The sequence below is a fragment of the Heterocephalus glaber genome, unplaced genomic scaffold (assembly GCF_053883595.1).
Source record: "Heterocephalus glaber isolate CG9 unplaced genomic scaffold, H.glaber_assembly_v1.0 deba00001572, whole genome shotgun sequence".
Lineage (NCBI taxonomy): Eukaryota > Metazoa > Chordata > Mammalia > Rodentia > Bathyergidae > Heterocephalus > Heterocephalus glaber.
Window position 1 is genome coordinate 4,384,268 of NW_028258357.1, and position 17,865 is coordinate 4,402,132.

General features: G+C 31.7%; 1 protein-coding gene across 4 annotated transcripts in view; it reads left to right on the plus strand.

The window, feature by feature from the left end:
• The window catches only part of LOC101723938 (ALX homeobox protein 1), a 247,726-nt gene that overhangs the window by 16,463 nt on the left and 213,398 nt on the right, over positions 1 to 17,865 (plus strand). For 3 of the 4 annotated variants that reach the window (XR_015443501.1, XM_013066581.3, XM_087192560.1), the window contains exons 5-10: positions 607 to 724; positions 1,463 to 1,686; positions 7,643 to 7,717; positions 10,530 to 12,128; positions 15,989 to 16,141; positions 17,518 to 17,668. Coding sequence is in view for 3 of the 4 variants with exons in the window: in XM_013066581.3 (XP_012922035.2) it covers positions 607 to 724; positions 1,463 to 1,686; positions 7,643 to 7,717; positions 10,530 to 12,128; positions 15,989 to 16,141; positions 17,518 to 17,668 (2,320 nt within the window). In the remaining variant the exon portion in view is untranslated. The remainder of the gene's footprint in view (positions 1 to 606; positions 725 to 1,462; positions 1,687 to 7,642; positions 7,718 to 10,529; positions 12,129 to 15,988; positions 16,142 to 17,517; positions 17,669 to 17,865) is intronic. The other variant, XM_087192559.1, reaches the window with a different exon arrangement.

The window sequence follows — 17,865 nt, forward strand, 5'->3', positions numbered from 1 at the left end:
TTATCCTTCTTCTGTAAGATGTTTGGCATACTTTGGAAATTACATTTTTGCCCCTTACTCATTTTTGGTAACATTCCAATTTGAAATACTAATTTTGAATTTCAGACTACTACTTCATTGAAGTAAATGTCATATCTTTCCAAATAGAGGATTATGAAAATAAAATTATAGAAAATTATTAATCAAAATTATGACTTATGCATAATTCAGGTTAAGTAGAAAATAATTATTTCTCTATTATCTTATTAAATATATCAGTAGTTTTTATACATGAGCCGTGAGTAATTACTTCAGGTAAGAAAGAGAAATGCTTTAGGAAAAATATTGTCTTTAGTAGAAACACTCTGAAATAATTAATTACCAAGGAGATTTACTAAATATTACAGATTAACATTAAATATTGATTAAATTCTGGAATAACTGTGATACGTTAAAATATAGACTGCTTGCATGGAGAAAACATTTTTACTCATAGAGAAAATAATTATCAATACACTATAGATTTGTATTGAGAGAAATTTGAAGCAAGTAAAATTCTGTGTAAGTATATATTTTATATATAAAAATATTATATTTTTATTCATTAATATTATTTTAACCCCTTAGATATTATCGGGACTAGAAAAAGAAGATTTTATTAGAAGTGAAACCCACTGTGCCAGCCGTGGTTCTCCTCCTGAGCTCAGTCCTCATGATTTGCCCATTGATGAATATGTTTTATCAGGTGGACTCAGTTTCTCATTGATATTGTGGCCATTTTTATATAGGTGATCATAGTTATCTGGAAAAAACTTTTTCCATTTTTCTTTTTGACATTTATAAAAATATTACAAGATTTGAAAATTATTGTTTTTGTTATTTAATTTTTTTGTTATTTTGTTATTTAATTTCATGTTCACATAGTTTCCTTTATGCCTTCTAAATTAAGTTGATTTAAGTATTTTTAACATTTTCCACATGTAGGGCTGGCTGAAGTGGGTATTGTATAGCTAATCCTGAATTAGTTAAGGATCTCTTACCCACATCACTTAACTATCCCTTAAGAAAAGATGCACACATACACATTATAATTTTATTTGAAGTTTTCAGTAATATTTTAAGACAAATATTTGACTTCCTTATTGACTATGATGGATTTTTTATGCATATTCAATTAGGCATTTTCTTTTTGCATATTATCATTCTTACTTTGCCTTTTTATTTTGTTTTCATTTTCTATAGATGTTTTATTTATTTGTTTTGGTTTGGTTTGGTTTGATTTTTTGTAGTGTTGGAGATATAACATAGGGCCTGTGCATAGTTAGTAAGTGCTCTACCACTGAATCATATTTCCAGCTGAATCAGTTTGGTGCTATGTTGACCTTATTTACTCACTTTGAAATTACTTTTATGTTTTAAATTATATCAGTTTTGATGGATTTGATCTTTAAAATAATACCATTATATTTCTTCATGAATGTAGATGACGTGGATATAAACTTTGGATACTTTGAAGTGGAAGAAAGATGTAGGCAGTCTTTTGAAGCTTGGCAAAACAAACAGAAAGAGCTAGAAGACAAAGACAAAGAAACTCTCAAAGCACAGAGGGATAGAGAAGAAAAGCAGTTTCAAGAAGAAGAAAAAAAGAGAGATTACTGGATGAAGCAATTTGAAGTTGAAAAGCAAAAGATAGAGAATCTTCAAAAAGTAAGATTTCTTATTGGTTTTGCTTTTCATACATTTTTAAAATTTGTGTAGCTACCTCAGAAGAGTATTGATGTTTGAATTATGATGAATGTTGACCTTTATTTTATGACTTTAGTTATGGTAATGGAAGCAAAAATGTAAATTAGCACTATTTGATATGGACACCTTGATTACTTTTCATGAAATTCATTGGAATTTTAGATACTGATTTGGATCTTGGAAACCCCCAATGTGCACTAAGTTTTGAAGATCATTCCAGAATTTAAGTATCCTAGAAAATTAAGAATCATCAGAAATTTATCACATAAATTTTTTTATTATACCCTTCTAATCATATGAAAGAGTGACAGTTTTCTTTATAACTTAATGTCTTTGCTCTGTAGTCTAGTATATAACACATTTTAAGTAAAACATATCTGGTTGAAGTAGTTGACCAGTTAGGGTGACATTCTGTGCCCTGGTCCTGAATTGAACCAATTTCTTGAACCACAAGGAGTTTTGTATTTGCTTATATGTCTGCTTTTTGTGTCAGTCAGGTCGTATTAGCAGTCTGTTGAGAAAGTAGTGGTGATTAGGATCCTACTTTTAGGTGATGAAGATCTTAGGAGTTCTAGAGAATAGACAGGACCAAATCTTGTGTTTGATTACTAAAGTATATTTGTATATTACCCAGAACTTGCTGGTTATCATAAGTAGCTGGAGTGTCAGAGAAAGGCAAATACCTGAATCAAAAGGAAGTTATTACCATAAACAATATTTTAGAAAACCTGTACAGTCAGAAAGCATGCATACATTTATTATACCACAAAATTAACAATAGTAATTATCACAATTATATGAAACCTTATGCCTTTTAATTTAGTTTTGTACTAAAAGGATCTTTTCAATAAAACCTTGTTTTTCTCATAGAAAGTTTAATCTTTTGAAAATGACCAATATAAACATTTCACAATAACATATTTAGAATTTAACCCTTTGATGATAACCAATGTAAACTTATTATAATAACATATTTAAGTAATATTTATTGATGTAAGTCTCTTATTCTGCTGTGGAAACTATTAGCGGTCAGTCTGTTGTAAGAGTATGGAAACTGTTTAGGTTCCCCTAGTGAGCGAAGACTGGAAAATATTTTCATGTGGCTGCTCCTTTGTTTGGCAAAGGGAGTCCCATTTAGCAGCCTCCCCAAATCTAAGGGCCTCCATTGATTATCTTGACAGAGCTTATTTAACAACCTATAAAAACAAGGTTCTAACAATTAATACATTGTTTGTAGCCAATTAAAGTTTTGGAATGATTATATTTAGATAACAATATGCATTGCATCATTGATCTGCTAGCAACCTGGGAGAAAAATATATGCTTTTAACTTTAATAACCTTTATAAGCCAGTTTAAATTATAGGCAAATATCTTTTTAAACATTTTTAAAGGCAAAATAAGTAAAGAAATTGTTGCAAACAAAATAGATATACAATTGGACATACAAATGGACAAACATATAAGAATTCATAAATCTAGAATGCACTCAAATATATTTAGCCTAATTAAATTATAATATTTTATAATTTTTGGGTTCATAATTGTAAATAAGATTAGTCAAAACTTTTTGTAAGTCAATTTACAGGGATCTCTTATAGAATTAGAATCAGAAGGAATGAAAGCTCTTTATGCCTGTAAATGCAAACCTTTTATAACAAACTTGAAACCAACAAGCAAACATACATATTTCCTTGATAAATCACTTCTACACACCTTCTCAAAATATCTAGGACAATACTAGTCTTGTTATGTACCTCTATTAATTCTTCTAAAAATAAATACAAGACATACACACAAAATCCTTTCATATCAAAAGTATATCTCTTTTACTTATACCCTTCTTAATATTTTTTCTCAATCTCACTATAAACCTTCTATAACAAACTTATCTTCAGCTGTTAAAATTTTAAAGTGTCCTTTTTTTGTTCTCAGATTGTTACATTTTAAACTTTTGACTGTCTGCCAGTAGAACAGTAGTAACCTTGAGTTCTTTGTCAACAAACAAAATGTAGAAAAGAGCAATTTAGGGCTGGGGAATTAGCTCAGCAGCACCCTGCCTGCCTAGCAAGTGTGAGGTCCTGAGTTGGATCCCTGGTACAAAAAAAAAAAGAGCAAGTTAACCCTATAATTGCAATTCAAGAATTTGCAATGCATAAGAAATGTTTTAAGCACATAATTAAACATCAATTCAAGTTGCAACAAAGATACATTTATCAATTAGCTAAAATTTGTAATTTGATTTCTCTTGTAAAATCTCTTTATGTCAGGTAGAGCACAGTTGCAGTTTGTCTGGCTTTGTTTTGGATTTGCAGAGCTTTGCAGGCAGCATCAGGCTGATAACACAGTGCAGGTCTTGGGGCTCTTAGAGCTGGGAGTGTTTCTGGCTGTTTTGTTTTCTGCTCTTCAGAGCTTTCCTAGCTGTTTTGATTCTATTTACTTATTTTCTCATTACAGTTTTTTCCAATCTTAGTGTAAATTTTGATTTTTTTTTTAGTCTGACCACAGTGCCCCACCTGCAGTAAAGCCAAGCAGTTCTCCTCATGCTTTTGCCCCCACCTCCTCTGCAGACACCTGTGATCTTAGCAACTCAAGTGGAAGGGAAGACTGTTCAACTTCCTTTGGAGGGGAAGCACTGGGGGTTGCCTTTAACAATGTCACATTTTCTGAAAGAGGCAAGTCTGGCATGTGAAAGATAGCAGATTTGGCAAGCAGTTGTTCTAAAACCAAAACTAAATGGTTCTCACCAGTGGCTGATTGCCTTGGAGCAGAAGTTTGAGCAGCTCCCAGGCTTGGTTGTTCAAGCCACAAAACAGAGCACACAAGGCTCCAGGTTGTCAAGGTCTCAGTTAACGCCTCAAGGGGATAATTTTTCTTCTTTGTTGAGCTGTCTGGATGTTATTTTACATGCTCTCCAAGTTCCATGTTTAAAGGTCTTGTTTGTGAAAAATGATGATTATATTTACCTATCTTTTGGAGCATTTAATTCACCATTGCAGGGCAGCTTTGCCCAAAAGTGATTTCCCCATGTTTTAGCCCCAGCTGACCAGCTAACTACCTTTACTACCTTCTTGCATCTGAAGCACCTACATCTTTTTCTGAGTTTTGCTTCATGTTTGGACTTCCTTGTCTTGATGTGAGGTGCACTGCATTGTTGATTATTTTTCTTTTTCTTTTTTTATTCTGAGTGGCCTCACTTAGCAGGCCTTTGCTCATGGTTCAAGCCCCCATAATGGGTGTCAATTACTGCAGTTAGGTTCCAGCAACCTACCCAGTATATGATGCAGGCCTGAAAGAAAACACACTGAGGCAGAACTAACAGAGAAAAAGTGGAGTGCCAGGACAATCAATGCTAGTGCAACTGACTTTTATGGGCAGTCGATTGGGGTAAAAGCAAACTATGTTGCAGTTTCTTTGGAAATTAATGTAAATGAGGCTCATAAAGGACAAGACAAAGCATTCTTGAATTAGGAACAGAATAGACAAAATATATGGTTATAATTAGAACATTGTCCTTCTAGTCAGAAGGTTTTAATTGAGGGAATGGAATTTGGGAGCAAGTTACTCTGTCCTTGGCACATAGACTTCAGCCAAACTCACTTCTCAAAACAAGGCAATTGTTGGGTTTCCTCTTCACAGCCTGCTTTGTGCATAATCAATATTATGGTCCTCTGCAGAGCTGATTCTTTTTTGGGGGGGGGCAGAGTCTTGCTATGTAGTTCAGGCTGGCCTTGAACTCACTATGTAGTCCAGGATGGTCTCATACTCAACGGCAATCCTCCTGCCTCAGCCTCCTAAGTGTTGGGTTCTAGGCATGCACCATTATACCAGCTGTCAGCAAAATTTTGGCTTTTGACCATTTATCTTCCATTTAACTTATATTGTTTATACTTTTAAGCCATTCTTCCTTCATGTTCATTTAAACTTATTTTTTTCTGTCTTTGTTGTACTACCTATGATCCATCTTTGATAATATAATCCAATTATGATTTTTCAGGGTAAATGTATATTCATAACAAAATTAAGTGGACTATGTAAATTTCCTACAGTTAATTCACACTCAGAATTTTATCTCATACTGAATGCATTGTCTTCTTTCTGAACTGTATTCTCCTTGGGCTATTCTTGATAAGCAAAGCTATTATCATTAGTTCCAGCTAATGAACTAAACACAAATGAGAACCATTTATTACTATACCCTCTTTTATTTCTTTCTTCCCTCTAATATTACATTATCAATTTTTTCGTTCTTATATTTTACTGCTAATTTCAAGTAGTTCAAGCTTTCTTAGTGTCAGTTTAGTGAAACCATTTGACTCAGGTATATCACTGCTCAGTATACTGAAAGAGTTAAAATCGGGGTACTACAGAGATAGCTGTTTATTCCAAATAATTCAGCTATGGAAACAGTCTAGGTGCCCATCAACAGATGACTATTATTCAGAAATAAAAAGTGAAATCATGTCACTTGCAGGAAAATGGATGGAACAGGAGAACATCATGCTAAGTCAAATAAGCCAGATTTAGAAAATCAAATATCTATGTTTTCTTTCATATATAGAATCTAAATTGAAAAAAGAGGGAGAAAAAAAGAGAGATGGTAAGAAAGTAAAAAGGAGGCCATTAGAGAAAAAGGAAGAGCATGAGGGAAGGGGAAGGGAACAGGAAGGGGATCATGAGAAGTGAAAATTAAGTCAGTTAGATGCCATGTACAAGTATGCCAAAAGGAAAAACTATCTTCTTATATAGCATGCATTAGTAAAATTAAAACTAACAAATATGATATTTACTATACTTTCTACTAGATCTCCCTATCTTTGGTCTTAAAGTTCTTAAACTGATCTGCTACAGTGCTCTCAGAAGGCTAATTTTTTCCTCTTATTTCTCTTCTTAAATCCCATTTAAAGCCCCTTCAACTCATTTAAGATAGTGTCTAAAGTACTTTTCCTACTTCATTTACAGCTGTCTTATTGGCAATTTGTGACACTTTAAAATTTGTGTTGTCTTTGCATGCATCCTCACTCCTGTTACTCTGCCTGTAGATAATCCTCACTGATTCTCACAAGAGCTTCTCTAATGTTTCCCTCACTGACTTCCTTAGCATCTCTATGCCTCTTTTCCCCAAATTCTAATATAAATTTAAGAATTTCCTAAAAGCAGAACTGTAATAGTTTTTTGTTTAGTGCAAAGTACCTAGTAAATGTTAAAATTTTCTATTTCACTCCTCAAAACCTTTGAGTCTTCTTCAAGTACAGTGTTATGCATGGAACTTTTCATGATCCTGTAAAATATTTATTGCCACAGTGACATTTTACATAGTTTTTCTCTAATGATAAACTACTCCTGCTAAAGTGAAGGTAATGGTAAGCTTGTGATAGTTCCCATTTTAAAGAAGAGTTTTTGATGAACTGATTTTTGTTTATTTTGGAGTCTTAAGTAAATATGTACTAATATAAACAAATTGAAATAAAGTATTACCACTGAACTGATGTATTATATGTATTAAATGATGTGGAGAGAAAATAATTATAATCTAAAACCCCTCTTACAACATTATAATTTGCAATTTTTGCATTATACTTTGCTTAACAGTATTTCTAGCCATCATGTTTTATTGTTTGAATAAACATGTTTTAAGTAAATAAAATATCTTTTTCAGATTTAAAGCATCTTTATTTTCTCAAAAGGGCCACCCAAGGTATCATTTATATGGCAATTCAGTTTGATAGAAGATTTGTGTTTAAAGTTTTAATCCCAGAACTAATAACAGAAGACTATTGGGTGGGTTGTTGCATTTAACTCTTGTGTACAAATACATGTTGTGAAAGTTATATATAATAAACATAATATTCTTTGATATTTTAATATAATTGTGATATGATTTCATATCTTAATATAATAAATTATTATATGTTAAGGAAGAAGAAGACAAGATGAATGATAAGCTCCACAAAGAAGAGGAAATGTGGAAAGAGAAATTTAAACAGCATGAGGTATCTACTTGTGTTTAATAAATACATTAATCTTTCTCCATTCAAAATAAAATTGCTGTGCTTACAGTAGGCATTTTGAAATAATCTAGCCTAACAGATGTAGAACTTAACTCATTATAGCATTAAAAATTAATCATCAGAAATTCTCCTTAAAATAGTATGTCCTGAAAATAAAAATTAACTAGTTCAGCGAATTATGAAATTTTAATTTCCATTGAAAAGTATAATTGTAAAATTTCTTTTAAAGTTTAAGGAAAGATACTATTATGTACTTTCCATTATGAAAGGTTACTGTGTTTCTTGACACAATTTTGTTAAATAACCTCTCTGAATTTAAAATGGCTCTGATGATGTATTAGTTTCATATTTTTCACTCCACAGTTTTTATATAAAATTATTTTAAGCAACACAAATATAAAGTAGATACAACTTCAGGTAATCCTGTATTCCAACTAAACAATATTATCTTTATTTATATATTTATTTCAAAACTTTTCTAAAAAATTAGTAATAGTTTTCTCCTGTGTGTATTTAAATTTAAAAATTCATTAGGAATGGGAAGAGACACTTTTATATGAATGACAAGAAAAAAAGAGAACACTAATCCATTTGTATATAATCCAAACATAATCCAAATGCTAGATTTAGTAGAACTATTAAAATACCTATAACTATGATTCAGTAATAGAATAAGTAAGCAAACAGGTGACATGAAAAAAGAATTAAAACCTGTAAAATATCATGCACATGTTCTCGAGTTTAAAAATTCGGTATAGAAATTAAAAACTAATGGATAAATTTTGCCCTTCAGCTCTACTTCAGTTTGGCGGTACATTGGAAACAGAAAATGCAAACAGTAGTGTAACAGAAGAGTTCAATAGGAAATATCCAAATCCATGTACAGGGAGGGAAAAAAATATGAAAAGGAGAAAAGAACATAAGTAATATGTAATACATAAGGAAAAAATACAAAATTTGTAGGATAGTAAACTTGATAGGAGGGAGAGTATGGAGAGAAAGCAGTGGGTCAGGAGACTGTGTTTACAAAGGGTTCACATTGTTTTGAAAAATGAACCTACATATTCAAAGGTGATTAGTGATCTCCAAGTAAGATATATGAAAAGAAAATTATTACTGGGAATTTAACAGCATAACTATTGAAATTCAAGATACAGGGAAGAAAAAAATTCTTAGCATTCAGAGGATAGAGACACATTACCTAAAAAGGGTCAAAAATAAAAGAGCAGCTGACAACAGCGGCAAAATGACAGAAGGGAGAAGACAGTGGAACAGAAATTCAGTGTTACTAGTTTCTTTGCTTCTCAATGAGTCATGAGTTTTCCCTGAGTTTTGGACTTATCTTTCATTTCCTGGAATATATATATAAACATAGATGTCAACATTTTTTAAATGGTTAGGATTCCTCAATCTCTGCAGAGTTGAGAATACTTTTATTTTGCTTTCAAAGTGGAATTATTTATTTGGGTATATAAACCAGTTTTATTACTACTTATATACATATATACAACAGTTTAAAGATGTGACTCCATTGCATATTTAGTTTTACTGATTGTAAACTTGGTACTTACTCCTTACATTCTTTTGAACCTTTAGGATTTTTACTTTATACATTCATCTGCACATATTTACTGATTTTCTATTATGCATCATGTAGTCTCTAAGCATATAATATAGGCAATAAAACAGAAAATATTCCTTGCTTTCATGGAGATTTTATTTGCTTTTGATATTGAAATATTGTTAGCATTTATCTAAATGTGTTGTGTATGTGTGAGAGAGTGTAATGTAAACTATTGTCCTATGGGATTTTTTTTCAGTTGAGAAACACTTTTCTACTATTTTCCTTTCAGTTTTTCTCAATTATATCTTGGAGTTCTTTGTTGATCTTTCTTAACTATTGAATATCTTTGAGATATATATGTAAATATTTGTTGAAAAGACTAAATTTTGAAATTTTTCTTTAGATAACTGGCCATTCACTCATTCTACTTTGATTTTTGAGAGAATCATCTATTTGAACACTTTCGTCTTATTTTTATAAGAAATTTTTCTTCTTTAAATATTTGTTCTGAAGCCATTTTCAAATTTAAGATTTATCTAGTTTAATAGTTCTCTTTTCTCAGAAATTGGTTGTTCCTTCAACTTATTGAATGTACTATATTAAATCCTTTATGTTAGTTTCCCTTAAATATTTGCTAAAATTTTATTGATTTGTTTACTTTTGTTTTAGAATTCTAGTGACAAGAGTATTTTCTCACTTTATGTCAAATTATCTCATTATTTTTGTGTTTCATCTGTTTTGAGAGTTGGGAAGGGATAAGATGTATAAATACATTTGTTCTTCATGCTGCTTACATATATGGACTCCCGGGCCTTCTTGGTATGCTAAGGCTCAAAATAATTCCCTAATTCTGAAGTCCACTACCAGAAGTCTCCTTTATCAGAGATCCCATATTGGGACATTAGAATACATTTCTGTTATGTGAATTTTGCCTTGTGATTTCTCTTACTTTTTTTTTCCCTTGGGTCGTTCTGACATGATATACTTTTATCTTCAAAGAATTCTTCAGTTGATACCTGTATGATTTAGTACACACCCAGTAGTATCAGAGTGGCAATTGAACAATGTGTTCTAATCTCACAAATATTTTGAAATAAATGACTAGTTCCTCTGAGTAAATTTTGTAGCAATTTCATTATTATTCAGTTTTAGTATTTGTTTTTAATCTGTTAAATGAAATTGTAATAACATTACACATTTAGCTTATACTGACTACTACTTTTATTTTAGGAATTCATTAAAAACTTGCATTTACAAATGGAAGAAGAAAGAACGAGATTTAAAGACCTACAGAAAAAAGAAGAAATACGTTTGTTAAAACTTCAGCATAATGCAGCTGTAAAAATTCAAGCTAAATACAAGGCATTTGTAACCTACCAAAAATATGGCCCAATCATAAGAGAACAAATAGAAACTAAGAAAAGGAAAGCACAAGAATGGATAGAAAAAGAAGCACAAATACTACAGAAGGCAGAGGAAAAGCAAAAAAGATTAGAGGAAGAACAAAGGATAGCAGAGGAGATAAAAAAGAAAAAGGAAGAGGAAAGGAAAAAGAGAGAGAGAGAATATGAAGAAAGAAAGAATATCTTGAGACAAGAAAGAGAGGAACTACTAAAAAAGGAAAAATTAAAATTAAAAGAAAATACAAGTCAACAGCTAATAGTAAGTAGTACATTAAAGAAGGGAGAATATAATACCAAACATTTAATAATTGGCGATATATCAAAGAATAAGAATGATACAGTGAAAATGTTAGTGAATGAAAACTTAAAGAAGCAGGAAGATGTTTCCCTATGTTTAGTTGAGCAATCAAATAAGAGACAAAATATATATAGACAGGTTGTATTGAAGGAATCAGCACAAGTACAGTTAAAATCAAACCAAACAATTTTAGCAGAATTAAAAATAGAAGAAAATAGTGAAAGCCTAGGAAAAAGACAATGTTCTGGAAAATCAGTTAAGCAAGAAATAAGAAATGAAAACATAGACAAAATAACTAAATTGGAAAATTCGGATCTAAAAGAAAATGTGACTGAACAAGAATTAAAGTCTCAAATACAAAAAGAGGAAGATCTGGAACATGCCATAAGTGAGATTGTCAGACAAGAAACTCAAATAATATTAGATCATAATCAAGAAATGAATGAGGTAAAAAATGCAGCAGAGAAAAAAATCAAAGATAATCAACAAAGAGTGATACAAAATGCAGAAAATGAAGAGACATCAGAAAAGAATGGATCATTGAATGAGGAGAACAATAGGTCAGTTATTTCAAAGAAACAAAAACTACTACCAATAAAGTTAGAAAATTCTGAAGCTGTTCTACAAGAAAAAGCAATTGATTTAAAATCCAAAGGAATTGAAGAAAACCCAAAAGAAAATTCTCTAAATAGTGACATTGTGATTTTTAATTCCACTGATGCCATCACAAATATAGAAAGCAAAATTAACAAACAGGACGTTGATTTTGGTAGCCCTGCTCCTTATGAAGACTTGGGTGTTTATAATGGAATAAGTTCCTTGGTTAGTAAAGAAGTAAACTCTCTTAACTATGATCCTAAAGAAATTCCTGAAGACTGCCATGAAAATAGGGCTAGATGTGAGAGTATCACAATTTGTTCTATACCAGAGTCAGCACTTTTATCTTCTATTGAAGAAAAGAGACTAGCTTGGATAAAATCATTTAAACCTTGGCTTGAGATTTCCACACAAAATCAACAAAAGAAAATTGTTAAAAGAACGAGACCTGCAAAATGCCCAGTCAATAGTATGTCCCCTTTGAATACATTAGAAATTCTTCGCTGTGGCCCTTGGAACAATTTACAGCAGGTATTTCTCATTTTATAGTACTTTTTCCATACATAACTAAAATTATTTCAAATTTTAATAGAGGAAATCTTTTTTATAGAAGAATTCTATCCCTTAATTGATGGAGTTGCTGATGAAACATTGCTGTATTGAGAGGGGATATATTTTTAAAATATATTTTAAAAATTACTCACTGCATTGTCTCTCTGAGCACTAAAAAGAGCTTTGAGTTATAATGTTGAAGCTCATACTTAAGGGCCCTACAGCCATTATTAATTCTGTAAGACTGGAAGCACCTGGCAATTTAGGGATAGAATTAGTTTGCTTTCAGTTCAGGCCACCACACCACCTAGTGGCTTCTTTCAAAATGAAGCAGATTTATTTGTGACCACTGCTGTGACAGAAGAGCTTACATGGTAGAAGACCTAGAATTCTTATCAAAAATTATAATTACTTACTCATGAGCTATATTAATGTGGCTCATATATGTCTGAAATAGTTGTAGTCAAATGCTACCAGTTTTCTGTGGTTAAGGAGACCATAGTTTCAACCAAGATTGAGACATAGAAACTAATAAATGTGTTGAAAAACAGGAAAAAATAGATTAAATTGTTCAATATTAGAAATGTTTTATTATTAAAATATGTATATTTATCTAAGTCTTGAAATTCTAATGTGTTCAATAACTTCCATTTAGCTTCTTGATATAGCTAAATGCCCAGAAAAATAAACATTCATATTAACAGACAGGTATTATTGTGTTCACTTACTCAGCAACTGTGAATTTGTCCACTGTGATTGATCAGTATTTACTGCAGGCTAAAGGAACAAAAACAGAAATCTAGTCTTTGCCTTTGTGCAACTTAAGTGGATACACAGACAAATACTGAATTATTGCTTCATAATTGCTATAAATAGGATTTCAGGATATCCTGTGAGAAGATAATGCAATGGTGAAGTTTCACAGAGACATTTTGGGACAGGAAAGACCAATCAATCTGAGAAATAAAAACTAGAACATAGATTTCAAAGGATTTTCTGTTTCCTAGCCCATCAGTTCTGTAGAATTACACAAAGAATCCCCACTTGGCACAGGCTGGTAATCCCAGCACTTTGGGATGCTGAGACAGGAGAATTACAAGTTTGAATCCTGCCTGGATAATTTAGGGAGATGATGATGATAATAATAATAATAATAATAATAATAATAATAATAATAGCAGTTCTGGGGATGTAGCTCTGTGCAAAGGCCCTGGGTTCAAACCCTAGTAACATAAAGAAGAAAAGCAAGGTTCTCTAATTGCTCTTCCCATGTTTTTCCTTAGACAGTGCTACCTGTAATCATTCTTTTTGTTCTATTCTTTCTCTGAGATGTTGTTTCAGGCTTTCCAGTACGATACATCAGCAATTGTTTCATTTATAGTAAGTTCCCCCATGGATATTTATTAGAGGTAGGCATGAGTGAAGGTTTCATGATTAACAAATTCTTGTTTCAAAAGTGTAACTGAAGTTAGAGAAACAGTAGTACTCTTCCCTTTTGGTCTAGTTTTCATTTTGTCCATTGAGAAGATGTAAGAAAGTTAAAATGTGTGAGCCTCTTCTCATTGTTATTTTTTTCTCTTGCCCGCTCTCTGTTCTTTCTTGGAACTCTTATCAATTTACATAGAGTGAAGATTAATTCTCTTCCTTTTACTTTTTTTTTTTCTTTTTGAGACAGGGTCTCTCTCTTTAGTTCAGGTTGGCTTTGGACTCACTATGTAACCCAGGCTGGCCTGGAACTAGTAATGATCTTCCAGCCTCAGCCTCCCAAGTGCTGGGATTACAGGTGTGTACCACCACACCCAGCTCTTTGTTTTACTTCTCTTAGCAAGGATTGGCAAACTAAAGTGAATAAAGATCACCCCAGGATTTGTTGAAATGCTGATTTTGATTAAATAGGTCTCTTAATTGAGAGATTATCATTAACTCTTTTGGGTCTCAGTGTTCCACAGTTTCTATAATCCTCTCACTATGATTCAAAGTAATGGTTTCAAATTTTTAATTTTTCCCTGAAGCAGCAAATATACATTATAAAGATAAAAAACCATGAATTTGTCATATAAATGATAAAGTGTTGTAAAATACCATCTTTCGCTTCCAGACCTTTCTTGCAGTGATTCTCTTTAGTAAAACAAACAAACAAACAAGAAAAGCTTCTTATAATGTCTTTATTCATCATTGCTACTGACCCCTGACTCACTTCCTTACGTTGATTTTCTGATCTCTGAGCTTCACATCCTTGTCCTTCCCCTGACTGCTCACTGTCATGGGGCACTGAACAAATACTGGATTCTGGAAAAGTGAGATATAGTTTTTGCTTTTATTACTTTGAGAAATACAGTTTACCACCTGTGACTGATGCCCCTTAGGTTAAACTCAAAAATACTGAAAGTGAAATCTCTAAAACTTATACAGCAACTTAGGTCATTTTATACATAATGAGCTGTCAAAGGTTTGGAAAAATTTGGATGATTAAATGAAAAATTCATTCATGGTCTTTTATTAAAAGATAATGTATGATCCACAGGTTTCATAGATGAAACATCTAATGTTTAGGTCATAGGAGCCTAAATATGTAAATTTTTCAAGTGTTTTGTTATTATTCTTTAAAAGAAAAGGAACTATGAAAGCTATGAATGTATTTAAGATTTTCCACAGATTAGAGTGGTTCATTCATTTATTTAAGAAAGTTAGCCAATATTTGGCATGCTTCAGTTGTTGTTTTCCAAGCTGACCGTATAGTGATTGGACACATATAATTACCACTGCTTTATTAACCTTAATTTTTGGAGCACAAACCAAAATATGTGTGTGATTATTAACATGCATGTATCAATAAATAATATAAAAATTTATTTTGACATGTTTAGAAAAATCTAGAATGGGATAGAGAATCATTGCTATACCATAAGGATTTAAAAAATTTTTTTTCAATGTAAAGGAAAAATACAAATAAGCTGATATTCAAATGTAGATGCTGCTAACAAGAATATTGTAGCAGTTATTATTCATGTAGTGTAATGAAATGAAACTACAGAAATTGGCACATAATAAATAACTAGAATTTAAATGTGTTTGTATATTGGATTAAAAGCAGCATATGATTAAATCAGGCAGATTTATTATCAATTATAATCTGGAATAGCATTTGTTACTACATAGATGAGATTCATTTTTAAGTGTTCAGTTCTAAATAATGTTTTCATCTTCTATTACAGATCTAGTTTTCCAATTATAGAATTTATGCACACAGAATAATTGGGCAATGTCCAGAAGTAATTGCCACACAAATGGATAAATGTTTTCTTTCTGAAAATATTATTCAAAATAATTTGCTCCCCAAATTGTTTAAAATTATATGTGAGACATTCCTAAGATAATTATTAAAGCAAAAACTCTTATTACTTGGAGTTTTAAAATATATCATTTATTATTTTTGCTACTTAAAGCAAAGAGGAGACTAAATTTCTTCTTTATATCTTCATGAACATATGGTCCACCTAGTCCCTTTGCTATCCAGGATATCTAAGATACTGTCGTATCAGATCATAAATATTTATGTGGTGTGATTCTGAAAAGGATGCAAGGGCGTGGAAACCAAAATGAGACAAAAAACATGTATTTTAGTTTGAAGTTGTGCTGGCCATAAATGGTTAGGTTATTTTGTCTTTCCATGTGGAGAAAAAGAGAGACCAGATAGCCTAACTCAAATTGAGTAGTTAATGTGGTTCTCAAATATAATATTATTTTCTTAGATGAATTTTTTAAACAGTTTCACATTCCTAGTATATCTTATATTGTTTTATTGACGTTTCTCACCCCAATTTTCTTGACTTCTCAAGGTTACAACTGTTACATTTCAAGATTTGCCAGGTTGTAATCTGTCCACTTTGGCTGAGTGTATGAATCTTCAGCTTCTATCTCTTAGACGCTGTGGATTAACTTCTTTGCACAGCTTGAGTAACTGCAAAAACCTGAAATACATCGATGCACAGGTATGTATGTGCTCTGTTTACTACTATTTAACTTACAACAAAATATAAAAGGATTTATGTTTACATTTCAGAATAGCTTTGAGGTAACAGTTATCAAATAACCTATAAGTAAGGAGCCAAAGAGATCAAGGCCTAGGTTTGGGAGAACAAAAGAGTAGATGGTTAGGTCGTAAGACCTGGGAATTACCTATCTCTTTTTGCAGATGATGTGGCTATAATTGTTACTTTTCCTAAAGAATAACTACATTACCTGGTATTTTTAAACAACCATCATCTCATTTGCTTATAATTCATGTGGGCCATGAATCGAGGCCAGGCTTGGCTTGGGATTTCTTCTGCTTCATGCTATTTTGACTGAATCTCTTATGTAACCACAGTCAAATGGAAGGTAGTTTGAGAAGGTTCAGAATCCCCTCTGTTGTATGTCCGTTCCTTGACAGATGTTGGAATCTCTCCTAGTTATTTTTCCAGTTATCTTTCCGGAGTATTCAGGTCCTAAGAGTGAGTATTCCAAAAGAAAAACTCCGATATGCAAATGCTTATCAAGCATCTGCTTGCATTATGTGGGACACTGTTTGATTGGCTATGGTGTGAGTTCATGTGGGAGTGATGTGTTAATATTGTGAAGTTTATTTCAACTAACAAAGTAACAGCGTGTCACAATCTACCTTCTGGTTCCTAATAGATTCACATCTTTATCACTTGCAAAACACATTCATGTCTCAAAGGCTCCAGTGTCTCATCAATTTTTGGCATCAGATGCATGCTACAAACATAGGATCCTCTCATCTAAGTCAGATCCAGATAGAGATGAAGCTCTTTGTGTGAAGTTCCTTGGGTATAGTTCTCTCAACTCAAGAGATCTGCAAAATAAAATGAAAAGTTATTTCCCACTGCACCCCTGCATATCATGGTGATACAGGGCTTGATTAACTACAATAGTTTTTTCCATCCAAAATAGAAGGAGCAAAAATGACACAATAGGGCCAGGGATTTAGCTCAGTGGTGCCACCACCTGCCTCACAATCAGAAGGTCCTGAGTTTGATCACCTGGTACCAAAAAAAAAAAAAAAAAAAAAGAATGACACAATAATAATAAAAAAAGAATGCTCATTTAGGTTGTTTTGTATATTTTGTTATATTACCTTCTGTATTTTTTTTCAAAATATATCAGTAAATACATTTAAATTTAGTTAATTCTTTATTAGATTACCTAATATTTTAGTCTATATAGTATAGCAGTTTGCATGATTATCTTAGAAGTTAGAGATTCATATATTCATTTGGAGATCATATCTCATACTTCCTCTTTTTGCACGTCTGAAATATGTCATTAATAAGTCATTGAAATAAAATTTAGTACATCTGTTCTTTAGGAAAACCATATTGAAAGTATCAATTGTGAACATTTGGAAAATCTCTGTGTGGTTCTTCTCAATAAAAATCAACTGACTTCTCTTCATGGTTTGGATGGCTGTACTAATATCCAAAATCTTGAGCTTTCACATAATAAAATCACTCGAATTGGTAAGAACAGTGGAATTTTAATTTTTAAATATTTATTTGTCATGATTATATTGTTTCATTTGCTCTTTTTTAAAGAATAAGCCACCATTGCTAATGTGCAAATTTCGTGTTAAATTTATTTAATCTTCTATCATCTAGATTAGGAAAGTAAAAGCATTTTTAATGTGTTGAAAAGGCTTATTCTCCATGTCTGGCAA